Below are 16,584 nucleotides of genomic sequence, written 5' to 3'. Positions count from 1 at the left end.
AGGTCCATCCAGTGCTGGGGGCAAGCATATATGTATCCCCAAAACACAGGAGAGAAAGATGAGAAGGAGGTGCAGGTCTATGGAGACTTCTCTTACTCTCCTGCCAAAAAAGGTATGTCCCTGATACCAGACCTGCAGAGCTGAAACCTTCTGCAGAGACAATCCACAGACAAACCTTCCTCAATCTCCCCAACCCAACACACACCTTTGATTTTCAGAGTGAAAAAATTTCTTTGACTTTCGTTTTGTTTTGTTTCCCTAATGCCTCAAAGCAGGACTTGAAAACACCCATTCAGACTATGGGCAGCTGGAGAATATCTCACAAGGTTGCCAACAGTAGCCCAGCAGGACACACACTCATTCTCCATAGAAGCCCTTCTTAATCTTTCAAATTTAATTAGTTATTGAAAAAGAAAACAAAACCCAAAAACCAAACCCCAACAAGAAAAGCCACAGAAGCAGCAGGAACAGATCTCCTCTCCTTCATTAGAGCAAACATCTTTAAACATAAGACCCGGGGCTTTGTTTTGCCTGTTCTAATTTTCTGGCTAATAAGCTACAGCTGAGCCCCACTGGATATCTTAATATCCCATCTTTCCCAGGGAAAGGGGGGGATCCATTTCAAACCCCAGCCCTTTATCACATCTCCTTTTATCAGGCTCCCCTTCCCCCGGGAGCCACTAACCACCCTTGTCGCTCATTCCGTAGAGGTCCCCTATGGCTCCATCACCTTCCCGCCTCCCAGAATCTGTGTTTTCCAGCTGGGTGGTGGGTAGGTAGCTCTTACCTTCTCGCCGTCCATTCCGCAAGCACTTCACCTTGGGGAGCTTGCCCAACAAGCGGCAGTCATCAGCTTGGGAAACACAAAGGGAGGACATGTCACCCTCAGCCCTTGGCGGTGGCTCTGCCAGCAGAAATGGTCCTAGAGGAGATTGTGAGCAGGGAGAGGACCCCATCCCACACTGATGGTTTATTAGGGCGATGGCACTGCTGAGGCCTTACCCCTCAGCTCATGCCATGTAAATCAGGACAGGTAGAGCAGCAGTTTTCATCAAACTAGTGTAAACCAGCAAATTTACTGAATTACTCTGTAAAATCAGCATAGGAGAGCTTTGGTTGGGGTCAGAATCTGACTTTTTGCACATTAATACAAATCATTATTTTTAGCAGCTGCAAAGCAATGCATAAGATATTTGATGCATTGGCTGGGCAGTAACTTCTTGAGGTGGCCTGCAAGCCCTCAGTGAGGAGAAAAGGATGGTCAAAGAGAGCCCTGTGGATGGGCTGGGGTTTCCTCATGCCCTGGGCAGCAGCTCTATGGGGCAGAAAGGCCCAATAACCACTTACACCCGGGCTAGTTTGGTCCTGAAGTCCCACACGCAGTTGTTGCCACTGTTTTTGCCCTAACGCCTCCTGCAGCCCCCTCATCCTTTCTCACCCCAGTTTCTCCCAGCAAGGTGGAGGATGCCAGAGCAGGGCCAGAGCAGGGTTTGCAGGTAGATGCACCCATCAGAGCCTCCTCTACCTCCACACACCCAAGCTGTTACCTCTACATCCCCATTGTGCCTCCACCACTCTGCCTCTTCTTCCTCAGCACCACAAACACACACACGTGTCCTGTCCCCTCTGCACACCCTCTGTGCCCACACACACCTCCATGCAATCCCCTGCAGCAATCTTTGTGGATAAGAGACACCAGTGTACCCATATCCCTAACAGCTCAGGTACAGACCTGTGCTGCTCTCTGCACACCAAAGGAGCAGGAGTGGCAGGGGCTGGCTACAGACCTATGATGGAAATTTGCTGGGAATAGTGGGAACCTGCATGCAGAGCATCTGCATCCCAGCAAATAAGAGGTCAGCAGGCAGAGGGAGATGAAAAACGAGACACAACTGGGTACAGTATAAAAGCACCGATTGCTTGCGTTGCAGGGAATGAACTGACCATGTGTGTACAGCATATTATGCAAATACCTGTGTTTTATGCAAATGCATGCAGAATAGATGCCAGCAGACTCTGGCTATCACAGGAAAGAAGATGTAAGACAGCTGAGAAGCACTGATTTCGATAGCCGGGGGGCTGTTCTAAGTTACATGGGAAACAGGCTCTCCCCTGGTGCCCTGGAGTGAGTTTAAACCCAGGCCTGGTCCTTCTCCCCAGCACATGCCACCGAGGAAGAGGGGAGCTGCATTTTACAAACCTTTCTCCTTTCAGGAAGACAAATGCTTTGTCTGTTTAGCCAAATACCAAGTACTTACATCCTCCACCCTTCAAAAAGCCTGCTCTGCTGTACGCCAAGGCAGCTCGAGTCCATGCACCTCCTCCTTTTCTCCATTCTGTCCCTTCCCAGACTTGCCTAGCCTGGACCCCGTGTGCTGGAGTCACTCCAAAGCTCACCATAATAACTGCAAGCCCCTTCCCCTGGCTTCAGTGCCTTCCCAGGGAGGTGTCGATGCTGAGAAGTGGGTCTCGTGTGAAACGTGCCCCTAATGCTCTCCAAGGCAGAGCCCATTTATAACATCCAAGAGCAAAGTGCAGCTCTTTTTTTTAACTTTTATACCTCTCTGGCTTTGTTTTCACATTTCCTGGTAAATGACTACATTTTGCAGCTTCTTGAAATGGAAGTGCCATGGACCGCTCAGCCTAGGTGTATTTATCATCAGTACGCAGATCTTCCACTTGCCCACATCACTGGGCAAGGTCTTTAGCTGAGGTGGTTCCCTGGGGCTTCAGGTACCACCTTCTGCTGGAGATCAGACCTATTGTTTTCAGCTGAATGATGCTATTAAACAGGAGAGAATGGCAGGAGGACGTGGGCTGCCTGTGGTGTACAGTGCTATTTATGTAACGTTATTTCAGAAGTTGGCAACCCACGCAGGAAATCCTCTTTACATGGGTGAAAAGAGGGTGAAGAAAAAAATCAAGAGTTGCTGGCCACCTACGTAAACATATGCAGAACATATGCATACATCAGGAGTGTCAGGCTACCATTATCCTGTGCAACACCAGTGTGGTCAACCCAATATTGCTCCTTGGCTGCAGCTGAAAGTCAGGACAAGCATGATACGGCTGTGGCAGGATACAACCAGGTCAGGATTAGATCATGTCTACTGGGCATAAAAATCATTTGCCATGTGCTTTTCTTGTGTTACTTTCATGAGAAGAGGTTTGATCCTTTGGAATTTGAATTCTTCACATGGCAATGCAAACCTTGCTCTCCACACCTACAGAGCTTTCCATTTCCTTCCACTTCAACAAACTCTCCCCCCTCTCTGCGTAAATCCCAGTCTCTCACAGGCTCTTTTGGTTTGCCCCCTCGCTTTTAAGATAGAAAGGATCACTTACGATCATCACTGAAGTCATCCACTAGTATGATTTCATGGACGAGGTGCACTCAGCACGCTGAAGAATGAAGAGAGAAAATCCATGACAATGCTTGACCAACTCAACAACCCAGCAAACAGGGTGGAAAAGCCTAGGAACTGATCCCTACCAAAGCACAGAAGACCAGGCTTGGACTTCCAGAACGGATATACTAGATAAGACCCAGGAACCACCCCCTACCACCTCCCAGTAACCTGCAGTGCCTGACTACCAGCTGCCTACAGACTGATTTAAGAGCCAAGTGCCCAGTAATAGCTGAGATTTCCCTTACCGCCTTTGTGAGCAAAAGCAGACACCATGTAAAGCCAGGAGGCACCAGCTTTTCAGCAGTATGCACATCACACCAAGTTTCCTAACGGGGCTTACAGCAAAGCTGCCGTCACCCGGCCACCTCTCCTGCAGCTAATGATATGGTGTCTGCCAACAGCAGGGCCAACACAAAGAAAATTACCCAGCTCAAACCCATCTTTACAGAGCTCACAGCTGTGGCTGGACAACTCCTGTTTTTATGTGTGAGCTGACTGTGTCTCAGACACTGCCAAGAGAATAAGAGCAGGGTTGGAGGCCACCTATTTAATGAAAGAGAGGATGTGGATCACAGCTCCCTCCAGATGGACAGACACTGAAACGTGGCTGCAAGCTGCAATCTTCCTTTAATTATGCCACCAAGGGTAGTTTTTTTATTATTATCATTATTAAAAACTCTAGAAGTGTTCTCCCCCTTTCTCTCATGGCACAGAGGTCACCAGAACTACATGTGCTTAAAATCCTGCCCCACCAAAGGGTCAAGGCTGATTTCTTGAAGCAGAAACCTCAGGGCAGCCCAAAAATCTCCTAAATGTTTGACTTGGGCTTTGGTAATGCCAGTTGTGTTGTACAAGCTTTTCCAGCATTTAAACTTCTTTGCCTTCATCCTGAAAGCGGTTCCTTTTTCACACAGGATTTGAAATCCCCCCCAAATTTCACACCTGAATCTGCCTTCTGGTCTAGATTAGAAAAACCTGCCACTGGCATAAAAGGGCAGACACCCCACAGACTGTCCTTGAAGCCCCTGATACCTCCAGATCCTTATGGACAGGTTTCCCTGGCTTCTCAGGCTCCCAAAGCTCCAGCAAAAAACCTGCAAGTCTGGAAAAACCACATCACTGGCCTAGACCTCAGCCAAGAGGGCTCCAAAGGGCAGCATCTCCAGAGGACCTGGATGCTCAGGAGCCACTGTCCCAGCTGGCAGGAGGAACCTGGAGGGGTCTCATGGCATCACCCCCAGATACCTGAGGCCATTCAGCTGAAGGGCTGCACAACTCTGATGAAGCCTTCTTGATGGCAAATCACAAGCCCACCCCATCCCTGGAGTATCTGCGCTTATTGCCAGGTGTCTGCTGCCTGTGCTGGTGTACTCCCACCACACCAGTGCTGGAATTACAACCCTCCAGAGAAAAAGAGTCGAGCTAGAAAGAGAACAGGACATCCCACAGTTGAAATGGATCCTCTCTCCAAGGTATTTTTTTCTTTGTTTGCTTCTTTTTAATTCCCAGCAGAGATCCTGAATAAAAGAGGATTTTATCTCAGACCAGAGTGGGTAAGGCTGGCAGCTGCCTTGTGGAGCTCCTCAAAAATCACTTCCAAGAATCACTTTGCCTGGAAACACAATCTCTGCCTCCTCCAGTTTCAGGATCTTGGCAAAAGCCATTGTTTTCCCCTGCTTCAGGTGCCTTGCATGTTAAGGTTGCAGTGGGGAGGAATAGAAAGCTGCTGTCCCCTAAGCAACAGTCAGAGTGGGAGCCCTACATCCCGGAGCTGCTGTGGCCACCCCAGCATCACTAAGGCAGAGTTAAACAACGCTGCCTCACCAACACCCGCTGCCTGCTTTAAGTATTAGGAAAAAGAGCTGCACCCCCCTGCTCCCACTGGAGCACACAGAACAATTTAGATGTGCTGTTCATACCTGTCAAGTGGTTTTTAATTATTATTATTAATAGGTTTGTTATTTTTAAAGAAAATCCCCGTATGCGAGAGCTGAGTTCAGCAAATTACTGCAACTGAGAGTCAGTACCGAGAGACAGGAGAGCAATATCATGCTCAGTGGAATATTTAACAAGCACTGATTGCCTGGAAACCCAACTTGGTGAAACCTGCAGGAAAGAAGCAGGCTTGTAAAAAAGCCAGCAAAATAAATAAATAACCCACGGAGAGCAGGAGCGGGGAGGCAGCAGGCAGCTTGAATATTCAAAGCCTGCCTCTGCCTAGTCTCCCCTATAGATTCAGCTGCCAGAAGTGCAGTGCAGGGCTTAACTCTACAAGCAAGGCAGTTACAAAGGGGCTGATTCTGCTTTTGCTGGTACCAGCAAGAATAACTCAACTAAAACCACTGTGCTGGGCTGTAGACCTGGGCTGTAAACAGTTCTCGGTGCCTTGGAGGAGTTCCCCTTAGGGCATGTCATATGGAAGAAACTCCAGCATGGATGGTTTTCAAGGCGCTGGGCTGGGGAGATGTGCAGCCCAGTCTCAGCTCAGCTGCAGGCTCCCACTGTTCCCAGGTCAAGCAGTTTGCTGCCAACTCTGTGCCTCTGCTTGCTACCCTGTAAATCAGGGATGATGTCCCTTGAATGCCAGTGGTGGTTATCGGTGGGATGCAGAGGGTTGACCAGAGTGACGGGGAAAAAGTCAGCATGCTGTCTGACAAGCAAAGGATGTCTTCATGGACTGCTCTGGCTCCCTGAACCATCATCCTTCCATGGGGTTAACAATGGACACCACCGTGGGTGACACAGCATCCCCTGGCACTGTGAGCAGCCTCCCCCTGTACCACTGCAGCCCTCATGAGAGTGGTCCAAAGGCTGGGTCTACCATAGCTGTAAGAGGCCTGATGTTCACTGATTCCAGAGGGCTTTGAGCTCATTATAGCCCTTGCAAGTATGTGCACAGCCACCTGCAAGCCCCCAGATTGCTGCAAAGCTCTGGTCCACTTGTTGCAGGTAGAGAGAGATCCACAGCAAAGGCTGCAATGCTGTGACCACAGCCAACTTCCCAATGCAGCAAGAGCAAGTGTGCCAGCTTTTCAGCAAAAACAAACTCACACCTCCAATGCATTTTGTATCTGAGCTCTATCAATCACACTATAACACACTCATGCCACTGGAAACACAGAAGATTATCAATACCCCTCCTGCAACACTCCTCAGAGAGGATGGGAAACAGAGGTACCAAATCCTGAAAGTCTTTGACATTACAGTGATTTTTCTATTTTTTTTTCCCAGATAGACTATAAAAGCACTTTTAACAATTCAAAGGCAGCTTTTCTATTACTTGTGCCTTCGCTCAGCTTTGATTTTCTTATTATATTTTCTTTTCTTTCATATGTGTGTACATGGCTTTTTTTTCCCATTATATGGGTAAAATCAGAAGACAATATTAATAGTGCTTTGAAGTCCTTCTGTTATTTATAGATTTTCTTCCCCTGAAATCAAACACGGGTAGATACACTGCAGTGATGGACATATTTTAATGAATCAAACCAGCTTTTAAGTTCTGTTATGCCAGAGATCACAACGCTTTCTCCTTTAAATAGCCAAAAGACCTGCTGCCATCAAAATGAAAACTCATGTCTCTAGTACAGAAAGTGCTTACACTTACTCAACCCATTAAGACCAGATTCACTGCTGAATTATCTTGAAAAGTTAATGCTGAAATTTTCTGTGTTTCAATGGATTTAGCAGACGTTACGAAGATGTAGCCATGAAGAATTTCATCGTGAGGTCCTTCTCCTCACTAGTTTGTTGGGATGCTTTTCCACCTACCCAGAGGTAAGCACTGGATCCATCCATTTCCACTCTGAATAAATGATAGAATCCTAGAATGATTTGGGTTGGAAGAGAACTTAAAGCTCCTCCAGTTCCAAACCCTGCCATGGGCAGAGACACCTTCCACTAGAGCAGGTTGCTCCAAGCCCCATCCAACCATCCCACCAAAAAAAAATAAATCAGCATCTGAAGTGTCAGAACCTCTAATTAAAGCCAAGTAATTAATTCCGCTATGACAGATAATCACTGCCATTACCTGTAACACACTGTATTAAATGGCACACGTGTACACATAACTTACGTACATCCCATAAAGCCCACTCTCTTTATATACAAGTTGGGTTCCCTTTTCTGCCAAGCAAGATAAACAACAGTGAGCATGAATGATGCTTATTAATGAAATCTCTAGACCAGTGCAAAAGTCACCTTCTGACCAACGGTTGGTATGGTTTTGGTCATCACCCAGAATACTGGTTGCTTTGTAGAGGTGCCTGTGGACATGGGTCCTCAGGAACTCATGAACCCATTAATTCTCTCTATGGCAACATACTGGCACTTGTTATGAATAAAAAAACACCTTTGGGAGTATAATAAACTATCAAAAGGGACAAAGGTCACAATTATCAAAATCAGACCGAGCGCACAGAGAGAAAATGCCCGCCAAAATGAACTGCTTCAACAACCCAAAATGGCTAATTATGTAGGAAGAGAGGCATCACACCAAGAATAACCATAATGAGCTTTGATTACACTGCGGCTTTCGCGTTTTATTCTTTCAAATACCCACCAAGCTCTTTGAAATTCAAGAGTTCTCTTATGTTAACATCAAAAGGTAAAAGCACATGGAGGGCTCTGTACTCAGCCACCATGAGAGATGATTAGCAAATTAAGAGAAAAAAAAAGTCCAGGGTTTAAGCAAAAAGAAAGAAATAAAAAAATAGTCAGCACAAAGTGCTAATTATACAGTTTCTGCACAACACCTGGCTTGTTTTTGCTTCTTTAATCAGGCTCATTTCAGTTATGGCACAGACTCTATATGGTACCGCTGCTGCCTAAGGAAGGAGGTGCGCGGCTTTGTCATTCCTCTCTCTCAGATGCGTGTAGATGCAGACATCTGCAGACGAGAGGAAGGTGCGAGGTGCTGGCTGTCTAGGACGTCACTTCTCTTACTTATAAGCACCAGAAAATGAAAGGCATGATACTCTCTCTGCTAATTAATGTTCTAAATATTTGATGTGGCATTCACAGCACTCGCATCAGGACTTTTGCCAAAGGATGTATTTTGGTTTGTCAGCCAGAGGTAGATAATTAACTTTCCTTATTCTTCTTCTGTGCTCCCCAGCTGCAAGTTTGAAGAATAAATAAAGACCATTGAGCAGAGTAAAACAGACTGTCTCACCCTCAGCCTCCTACACTCCTCTCCTGCCCAGCCTGTGCCAGTGCTGACAGGCCTCCAAGCTCCCGACACCACCAAGCTGGAGAAAGTCACAGCATGGTGGGTCACTGACGGTCCGGGAGCAGAGCATCACGCCTGCCTGTCTGCAGTTCTGCCTCCCACAGCCCTGCCTCCAGGCCATGCAGTGTTTTTCTCCCTGCTGCTCCCAGGGATGTGGCAAACACCCAGCCTTGCTCCCTGCAGACCTCAGCAGAAGACAACACACCACATTCAGCCCTGAAAGCGCAGCTGGTCACCCAGCATTGGCCACATCTCAGCATGTGGGCATGCTGATGCCTGCAGAGAAGGGACAGAAAAGGAAAGGGGATGATATTCTCATAAGCAAGCTATGGAGTAGATCCCCCTATCACACAGGTTACGAGATGGAGAGGCACTATTAACCATCATTGTCCCAGCACCCAGCCCAGCCAAGGTGTTGAGGACTGCATCTTTCCCAGCCACACTGCTCCTCCTCCTCCAGTGACTGCTATGGCCTTGAACACAGCCTTAAGTTCTCCTTCTGGAGGAACTGGGAAGCCAGACCTGGGCAACGAGCTGGATTTCCTTCCTAAATCCATGCTAACACAAGATGGAAAAAGAGGAAAGAGGAAATTGTATTGCTTATTCTCTCCCTTATCCTGCCTTCACTCCTTGGGTTTACTCGTGTGGTCCCATCCCTATACTGTTGAAGACTCTCACAGTCCTTAATGCACTGAGCCTTGGAGCTTGAACTATGTGAAACCAAACCATGGGGCGGGGGTAAGAAACTTGCCCAAGGTAATTCGAAAAGGGAGTGACTGAAACAACAACCCAATGGTAGTTTCTTCACTGCCTGCATAATAAGATAATACATACAATCTCAAGAGCTACTTTGCTATTCACTTTTCTGGCCTCTTCTTTCATTTTCTATTTCTCTCTCTCATGACACCCATCCTCTATTACCTTCACTATTGTATGTATTCACAAGTGTAGTTACATCCACATTTAAAAATAATGACTACATCATTTGTAGAGATTTGGGCACTCAATTAATTTAGCTTTCTCCCCCCATCCTTTTCTTCCAGCTGGCAAATGGTCAGAGAAAAGATCATGAAACTTAAATTAATTCATTATTCAACACAGTTCACTAGGTTTTCTCAATAGCTCTGGTGGTGTAAATTGTTCATAAACGAATCATCCCAAATGCTCCCAATGCAACTTGTGTAAGGGGTGCTGTGGAGGCCACGTGTTGGTGCCTCTGCTTCGTGGGTCAGAGCACTCAACATCCTCTCCAAGAGCCACAATGCCACATACTGTGTTTGTAATATAGCTCAGCCTTGGCACTCAGTAAGTGTTAAAGCTCTCAAGCACCTAGGAAAAGAGCAGGAACAGCAAAATCCCTCCTGCTCCTCATGTACATGGTTCCTTCTGCAAGAGTTGATCTCTTCCCCTGCTAGAGAGTGCGTTCACCAGCGTTTCCCTCTGCTGCTCACCCACAGTGTCCTGTAAGACCAAGCAACGTCCCTTTGCCCTGTTTCTTGCTCTTGAATGACAATATTCATTTTGCAACGAGATTGGAAAACCCAACTTACTCGAACTCTGGAAACCAGGTTTGCAACCCAAGATCTTAGAGAATCATAGAATAGTTCAGGTTGGAAGGAACCTTCAAAGCTCACCTAGACCGACCCCCTGCAATGAGCAGGGACATCTTCAACTAGATCAGGTTGCCCAGAACCACACCCAACCTAGCCTTGAATGTCTTCAGGGATGGTGCATCTTCCACCAGCCACAGATAAATCACCTCTCTGTTCCTCAGTCTGACCATCTGGCACCTGGGATATAGCAAGGGCATGATGTGGAGAGGTGCTGGGAAGAACAGGGTAGAAGGGAAAACCATTTCACTCACTGCCATGCTAAAACTGCTTAGAGACACTTGGCCACAGACTGCTCCAAAAGGCACAAAGCAGTGTCAGGAGGACAGAGGTTTTTTTCAGTGGTCATGGAAAATGATCCGTGTTGTTACAGCCACCTCGGGATGGAGTTATCTAGAAGATCTAATTAAACTAAGCATTTTGCTGATCAAGGAGGGGGAAAAAAACAGAGCAGTCAGAAGGCACAGCAAATTAACCTACAGAGGCTGAAGAGGCCAATGAGCGCTCAGCTGGGTCCAAAATCACGCAGGGAGGTGGCAATATGTGCACAATCATGGCCAGGGAGGAGCAGAGCAGGGGCCACATCACCAGCACAACTTGCCTCAAACGGCTGGTACCCCTATGGCTGGTTGGATCAAAGCAAGCCTGTGAGTACTGCATCCAGGAGGAAAACAGTCAGCCTTGATGCCAGAAAGCCACCTCTGAACCATGGAGACCAGAAAAAGTAGGGTCAGCTCAGGATCTTAGCCCAGGGAGAGGTAGGGGACATGGGGACACAAGGTTGTCATCTTGGTTCCTCACTGCCTGGGCTTGCCTCTGCAGTGCATCTCCGTGGGATGCTCTGCAGGGCTCTGTCACCTTCTGGAGATCAGCCTACAGGAAAGATGGCTCAGAACGGACCACAGAGCTGGGGAAAACCTCCCACAGACAAAACATGATTGCTGGAGTTGTTGGAGCAGGTGAATAGGGAGGAGCAGTGCATGGTGGCAAAGCTGTGGTGGAAATCACATGCAACCAGGTAAGGAAGGCAGCAGGGCCAATTAATGAAGTCAAACAAAGAAAAGAAGAGGAACAACAAAGGAAGTCTTTTTATAGCTGGAAATCATACACTTCAGAGGACAATATCCTCAAAGAAGAAGGAAATACTCAAACTAACTTTGATTATATTTCTACCTTTACCATCATTTTAGTGAGCAGTTCTTTAATAAAGCCAGATATCAGGGATCCAGGCGTAAGAGCCATATCACAGGTCTAACATCTTTCATGTGACACACATAATTGTACCTCCCAGGACAGTCAAATGCTAAGTTATGAAGAGAAATGAGGCTAAAGTCCATCCCTGCGCTTTACATGTTATAAGCATCCCATATCTCAGGGGCAGAGTACTTGGCTTTGCCTTGCCACCTCTGTTACAATGGTAAACCTATGCAAGGCACTGTAAAGAGAAGGTCCAGGATCAAGGAGGTAGTGCACAGTACCAAGTGTCAGTGCTGTGCACACCCGAAATCCGTGCACCCTAGAGAGAGAAAGTGGTGATAGATCATTAAGCGTGAAGTGAAGGAGATGGGATTGGGCGTGAAACCATAAAGCAAAGCAGGAATTCAATTTCAGGACTGTCAAACTCACTTGTGGCACTGGTTGCACTCATCTGAGGAAGGATACTGTTTCCAGAGAAGAGCCCAGTGAGGACACAATGGTGAAAACGGCACAGCTGAGGCCTCCCCACAGCCAGCAACCCCAGTCTGACCAGTACCAACAATGGCAAAGGGTCCCTGGGGCTGCCAGGGTTTACCTGATAAGGCTTGCAGCAGAGCACAAACCTTCCCTACGTGGGCATGACACACACCTCCAAAACACTTATTACGGGCACAGAGCAGAGCACACCCATGCTCGCTATAGAGGAACCCACCAGCAGAGACCTGGAGATAGACCCTTGAAGGCGTAGTGGACACTTCACTAAATCTTCCCACAAGAGAACTTGATTCAAGACACACATTGAGATTAAAAACTGATTTCAAAAACCTGTGGCGAAAATGAAGACTTTAGTCTATCCACTACAGCAAAACACAGCCAAGAACAGATGAAGAAATGGCTACGTGCCCAGAGCACTCCACCATGTATCCAGAGGAGTACAGAAAATGTCCTTGAAAATCTAGTCTGCATGTGCACCATTAGGGCTTCTCAATTAGCAAGCCTTTCTGGCACTCTGTGGGTCACTGGAGAAGCTCAAACAGCACTACCAGAGCAGGCAACTGCAGAATAATAGCTGTCCCTAGAGGACTGGGAACAAATACAGCTGAGCACAGATACCCAGCTGGATATAAAACCTCTTATTCCAGACCATGTCTAATCTGCTGCTGCTCCCTCAAGAGTGTCCCGTGCTAGTCCCTGCAAAGGGAGCACAACTACTTACTTTCCTGAGCATCCCTCTGTAAAACCTACTTCTCGGAGACCAGTTTTCACGCTGATTTCTCCTGGTAATCATTTGAGACCATAGCTGATAGGTCTGATCCCATTGCTGCTGTGTGTGCAGACAAGTTCTGCCTTTATTCACAAAAGCATCTAGCCTACTTCACCCTTCTTTAAGAGCAGAATGGGAGCTCTTACCTCCGTATCGTCCTTAGCAGGGTTGACCTGGCCTCATTGTGGAAGGTGATGATGACACTGGTTGATGGAAGGTCCTGGCGATAGTGCAAAGTCGTACACCTGGGGAGGGACAAAGAGGAAAAGACTGTTTGAATTCCTTTCTGAAGGAGTCCAGAACCTGCCAGGTAAATCACTGAGGATTAAAGCAGCAAAGAGCTTAACTGTCATTAACAGGAAGGGATGAGAAAGGAGGCACCCAGCTTGCAGCCCTTTACTCTAATATTGCCTCCCAGCTAGCACACCCTCCTGATACCACCAGCCACCCCACAACAGGTAGTGGGAAAACAAAGGTCCTCTTTTTTCGTATTAGCAAGGGCAATACCACCTTCAGCAAAGATACTCCTCACTGATGTTAGCACAACAGGATCAGAAAGGGGTCCTTCTTGCCAAAGGCAGGCATGGCTGAGGTGATTGCAAAAGGCTAGCTGTAAGTCTTATGCTGCCTTGGTTGTTTTATGAGCTTCCTGGGTCTTTTGGTATCACCCCAGAGGTGCTGGTTTATTGTGATGAGGTTTTGCTTCTTCAATGGAGGCAGGGGCCCAAGCACCCAACCAGCTGGTGCCACCAGCAGAGGCAAGAGCATCATTGCATCTCCAGCTCCAAGCAACCACGCTCCAAATTCCCGAGGCAGTAACTTCCACCAGACAGCTGCAAGGTAAGCCAAGTCCAGCTCCTCGGTTGATTGTTTCCTTATTCATTCTGCCTTAATAGCACAACCTGACTACAGGGAAGATTGGCATTTAACAACTTCCAAGCCGGCCTGCAGAAGGTAAAAACCAGAAGTGCAACCACAGCCCCTGCTGCCTCCTTCCCAAGAGGAAACGTAGACTCTGTAATCACTTTGACCTTTAAATGATGAAATTAGTGGTTTTTACAGACCAGTGCCAGCATACTCCTAGCTCAGGAAATCCAGATACACATCTTACATTTGTGCTGCTCTTTCCAGATCCTTGTCGGTCCCTGTGATGGCCTTAAGATGACACACCAGTGGCAGGAAGGTACCAGCCTGAGGAGCTCCCCATCCCAGCCATCATGTCTCTTCCCATCCACATGCCACTTGCCTGCTTTTATGGTACTGCCCAGGTGCTACCACTACCATCCTCAAATGAAGCAGGGAAGAGGACTGAGCAACCAATCTTTCAACAAACCATCATTTTCTCCCCCAAAGCTCTGGACCACAGTATCTGCAAGGTGAAGTGAAAACAGATGGAAAGATTAAGCAGGGGACAGAGAGGAGAGAGCAAGTAAGAACAGCCACATATTGCTGTTTTATGCTAGCAGCATGGCATGTTGCACCTCAGAAATGCCAAAACGCTTGAGGTATTCTTTTTAACAAGAATTCTTAATCTTTTCATGTTGAAACTGCATTTCTGATTATTTACAAAGTGACCTTAATGAAAAGATAAGAGAATGTGCAACAGGTGAAATAATTCCAAAGATAAGAACAAAATGACATCTTGGGTGGGACAAAATATTTGCACGCTGAATCGGTTGCTGCTTTCTCTCTCTGTTTCACTCAGAACCTTTCCCAAATCCTGCCTCAACTTGACAAAGCAAATGTCTCATTACTACCTTGTCCTTTCAGCATAGTTACCAACCCTAGATATTCATCACTGAACCAATTCTAATTCTAGGTGCATCCTCAAAGGACACCAAAGTTGCACAGCTACTCTACGTGCAGGAGGAAATTCAGTAACACTGCCCTGTGCGTCAACACCCTCATTCATCAAAGTTACATCAGGGATGCTAAAAGTAGAGGGTTCAGAATTACTAAGCAGCACCGGGTCATGCCCTGAGCTGCTCATCTGGGTCACTGTGGTCCCTTGCATCATCTAACAATCAACTTCAACTGAGCTTTCCCAGCACAATATGATGAGAAAGAAGCTGCTGCTACTGCTGCTGCTTGGTGCCTTTTTTGCCACGCTCAGGCTCAGATCTCACTTGCTTTGTAGAGCTGCAGGGACTGACTATGACAATTGCTCTCCCTGTGCTATTTATACACCATTATCTCCTAACTGTTCCCAGATGCGCATCCTTCCACCCACTTCCAGTGCAGCATCAGAAGGGGTATCTGTGGAGCAAACAAGGGAAGCTATTTCTGGAAAAGAATGAAAGAGGGTGGAAAATACAAAGTTATCAATACTTTACTTATGCTATTACAATAGTTAAGGAGCTAATAATTAAAGCTGCAGTGGATGTGTGCTGTATCACCCACCAGAAGGAGTGCTGGGGATACTGCACACTGGCTGCCAGCGTTGCAATGAAGGCTCCCCGTATGCTTTTGACAATCTAGATTTCTATGCACCAGCTCAGCCATCCCAGGCAATGCACATGTGGGGAACACTGAACTGTCATATACAAGTACTTCCAGAGCTTGGTCTCTGGCTCTGCAACTCACCCCTGACTTCTGTTGCATCCCAAAGATGGGACCGATGACTGCACTGCTGCTACAGAGCAGGCAGGGACACGGCAGCACCCCCACCCTTATTCACCTCTGCACCACCAGTGGGACTCACCTCTCCAAAAACCAGCCCAAAATGGGTTAGGCTGAGCTGCTGCATCTGCCAGGGCTCCTCCAGGGTCCCTATGTGGCTCTGGCTCTCCCTTGACCAGGATTTTATCCCTGGGCCCTTCTTTCCAGAGCTATCCCAAAGTTTCCTCCAGTTGGTCCACAATTTTTTTCCTTCCTCTCCCAGTGTAACTGCAGCTAAACATCCTGGCTCCCCAGAAGGCAGATTTCAGTTTAAGTTGTTGACTACAAGTGTTTTTTTGGCACTTGCTTGGGTAATAAAACCCACAGCTTGGAAAAGCATTAAATCCAGCATGTCCAGAATTATTTTGTGTGACAATTACATCTGGGGTAATTTCAATTTAATACCTCACTGCAAGTGAAAATTGCAGCATGCAGCCCTAAAATTGCTGTAATAATGAAAATAAACCCACTAAGAGCTGCCTGTGCTACCTCAGGCTGTCACTGGATAAACATTTTGTGCTGGTTATGGGATTTCATAGGTCACCCAATTGCCAACAAGAAAAACAACAAAAACAACACCCACAACATTTTCAGGAAACCAATGAAATCATGGGGAGTTTTTTTTAGATTGTTCAAAAAAAACCCCCAAAATTTAAAAAAACGAATAACTGCATATTTGCAGTGTGTTGAAACTCACTAGCTAAAGTCATTTGAAGTACCATGCTTTGAAACCTTGCAGCAGGACAGGGGAGCAAGTTTAGAACAGCAAATGCTAGCAGGAACGCTGTGCTCACAGAATCCAGGGAGGCCAAAAGAAGACAGAAGCTTGGCTGGCCTACCCTAAAACCCCAGAGAGACCATGCAGCCAGAGACAATTATTCTGTCCTCCTGCAAACCCAGAAGTCAAACTTCCATCCGATGGGAAGTTTCACTTTTCTGTTTTAAGGTTAATCCCTGTTCAAATTTGAAATCATTTCAGAATCAGGAAGTTGTGAAAGGGATGTTCCGGCTGCAGACACCTTCAGAATCAACCTTGGAAAATCCCATCCTGAACTGGCCACTTGCTGTACTAGGGTGGAAGGAGCAGCACGTCTCATTTCTGTGTTCCCAATATGCAGGAATAAACTACTGCACACCCATTTGTGGGGACAAGGAGCAGACAGTCAGAGCCCTGCACTCATCGTAGGAATCACAAAGGCACAGCTACAGGCTGGG

At 47.0% G+C, this 16,584-nt stretch overlaps 1 protein-coding gene across 1 annotated transcript in view; it reads right to left on the bottom strand.

Annotated features, from left to right (window-relative positions):
- Nucleotides 1-12,956, bottom strand: part of GALNT14 (polypeptide N-acetylgalactosaminyltransferase 14) — a gene marked incomplete at its 5' end in the record, with an annotated part of 38,201 nt that extends 25,245 nt beyond the window's left edge. The window contains 5 exons of the mRNA XM_010016265.1: nucleotides 788-853; nucleotides 3,346-3,393; nucleotides 3,768-3,777; nucleotides 12,097-12,106; nucleotides 12,858-12,956. Coding sequence (XP_010014567.1) covers nucleotides 788-853; nucleotides 3,346-3,393; nucleotides 3,768-3,777; nucleotides 12,097-12,106; nucleotides 12,858-12,956 — 233 coding nt within the window. The remainder of the gene's footprint in view (nucleotides 1-787; nucleotides 854-3,345; nucleotides 3,394-3,767; nucleotides 3,778-12,096; nucleotides 12,107-12,857) is intronic.
- Between the last annotated feature and the right edge of the window lie 3,628 nt (nucleotides 12,957-16,584).

This window comes from Nestor notabilis, unplaced genomic scaffold (genome assembly GCF_000696875.1).
Source record: "Nestor notabilis isolate BGI_N333 unplaced genomic scaffold, ASM69687v1 scaffold4986, whole genome shotgun sequence".
Lineage (NCBI taxonomy): Eukaryota > Metazoa > Chordata > Aves > Psittaciformes > Psittacidae > Nestor > Nestor notabilis.
Note: the sequence above shows the minus strand (reverse complement) of the source record. Positions and strands in the feature narration are given on the sequence as shown.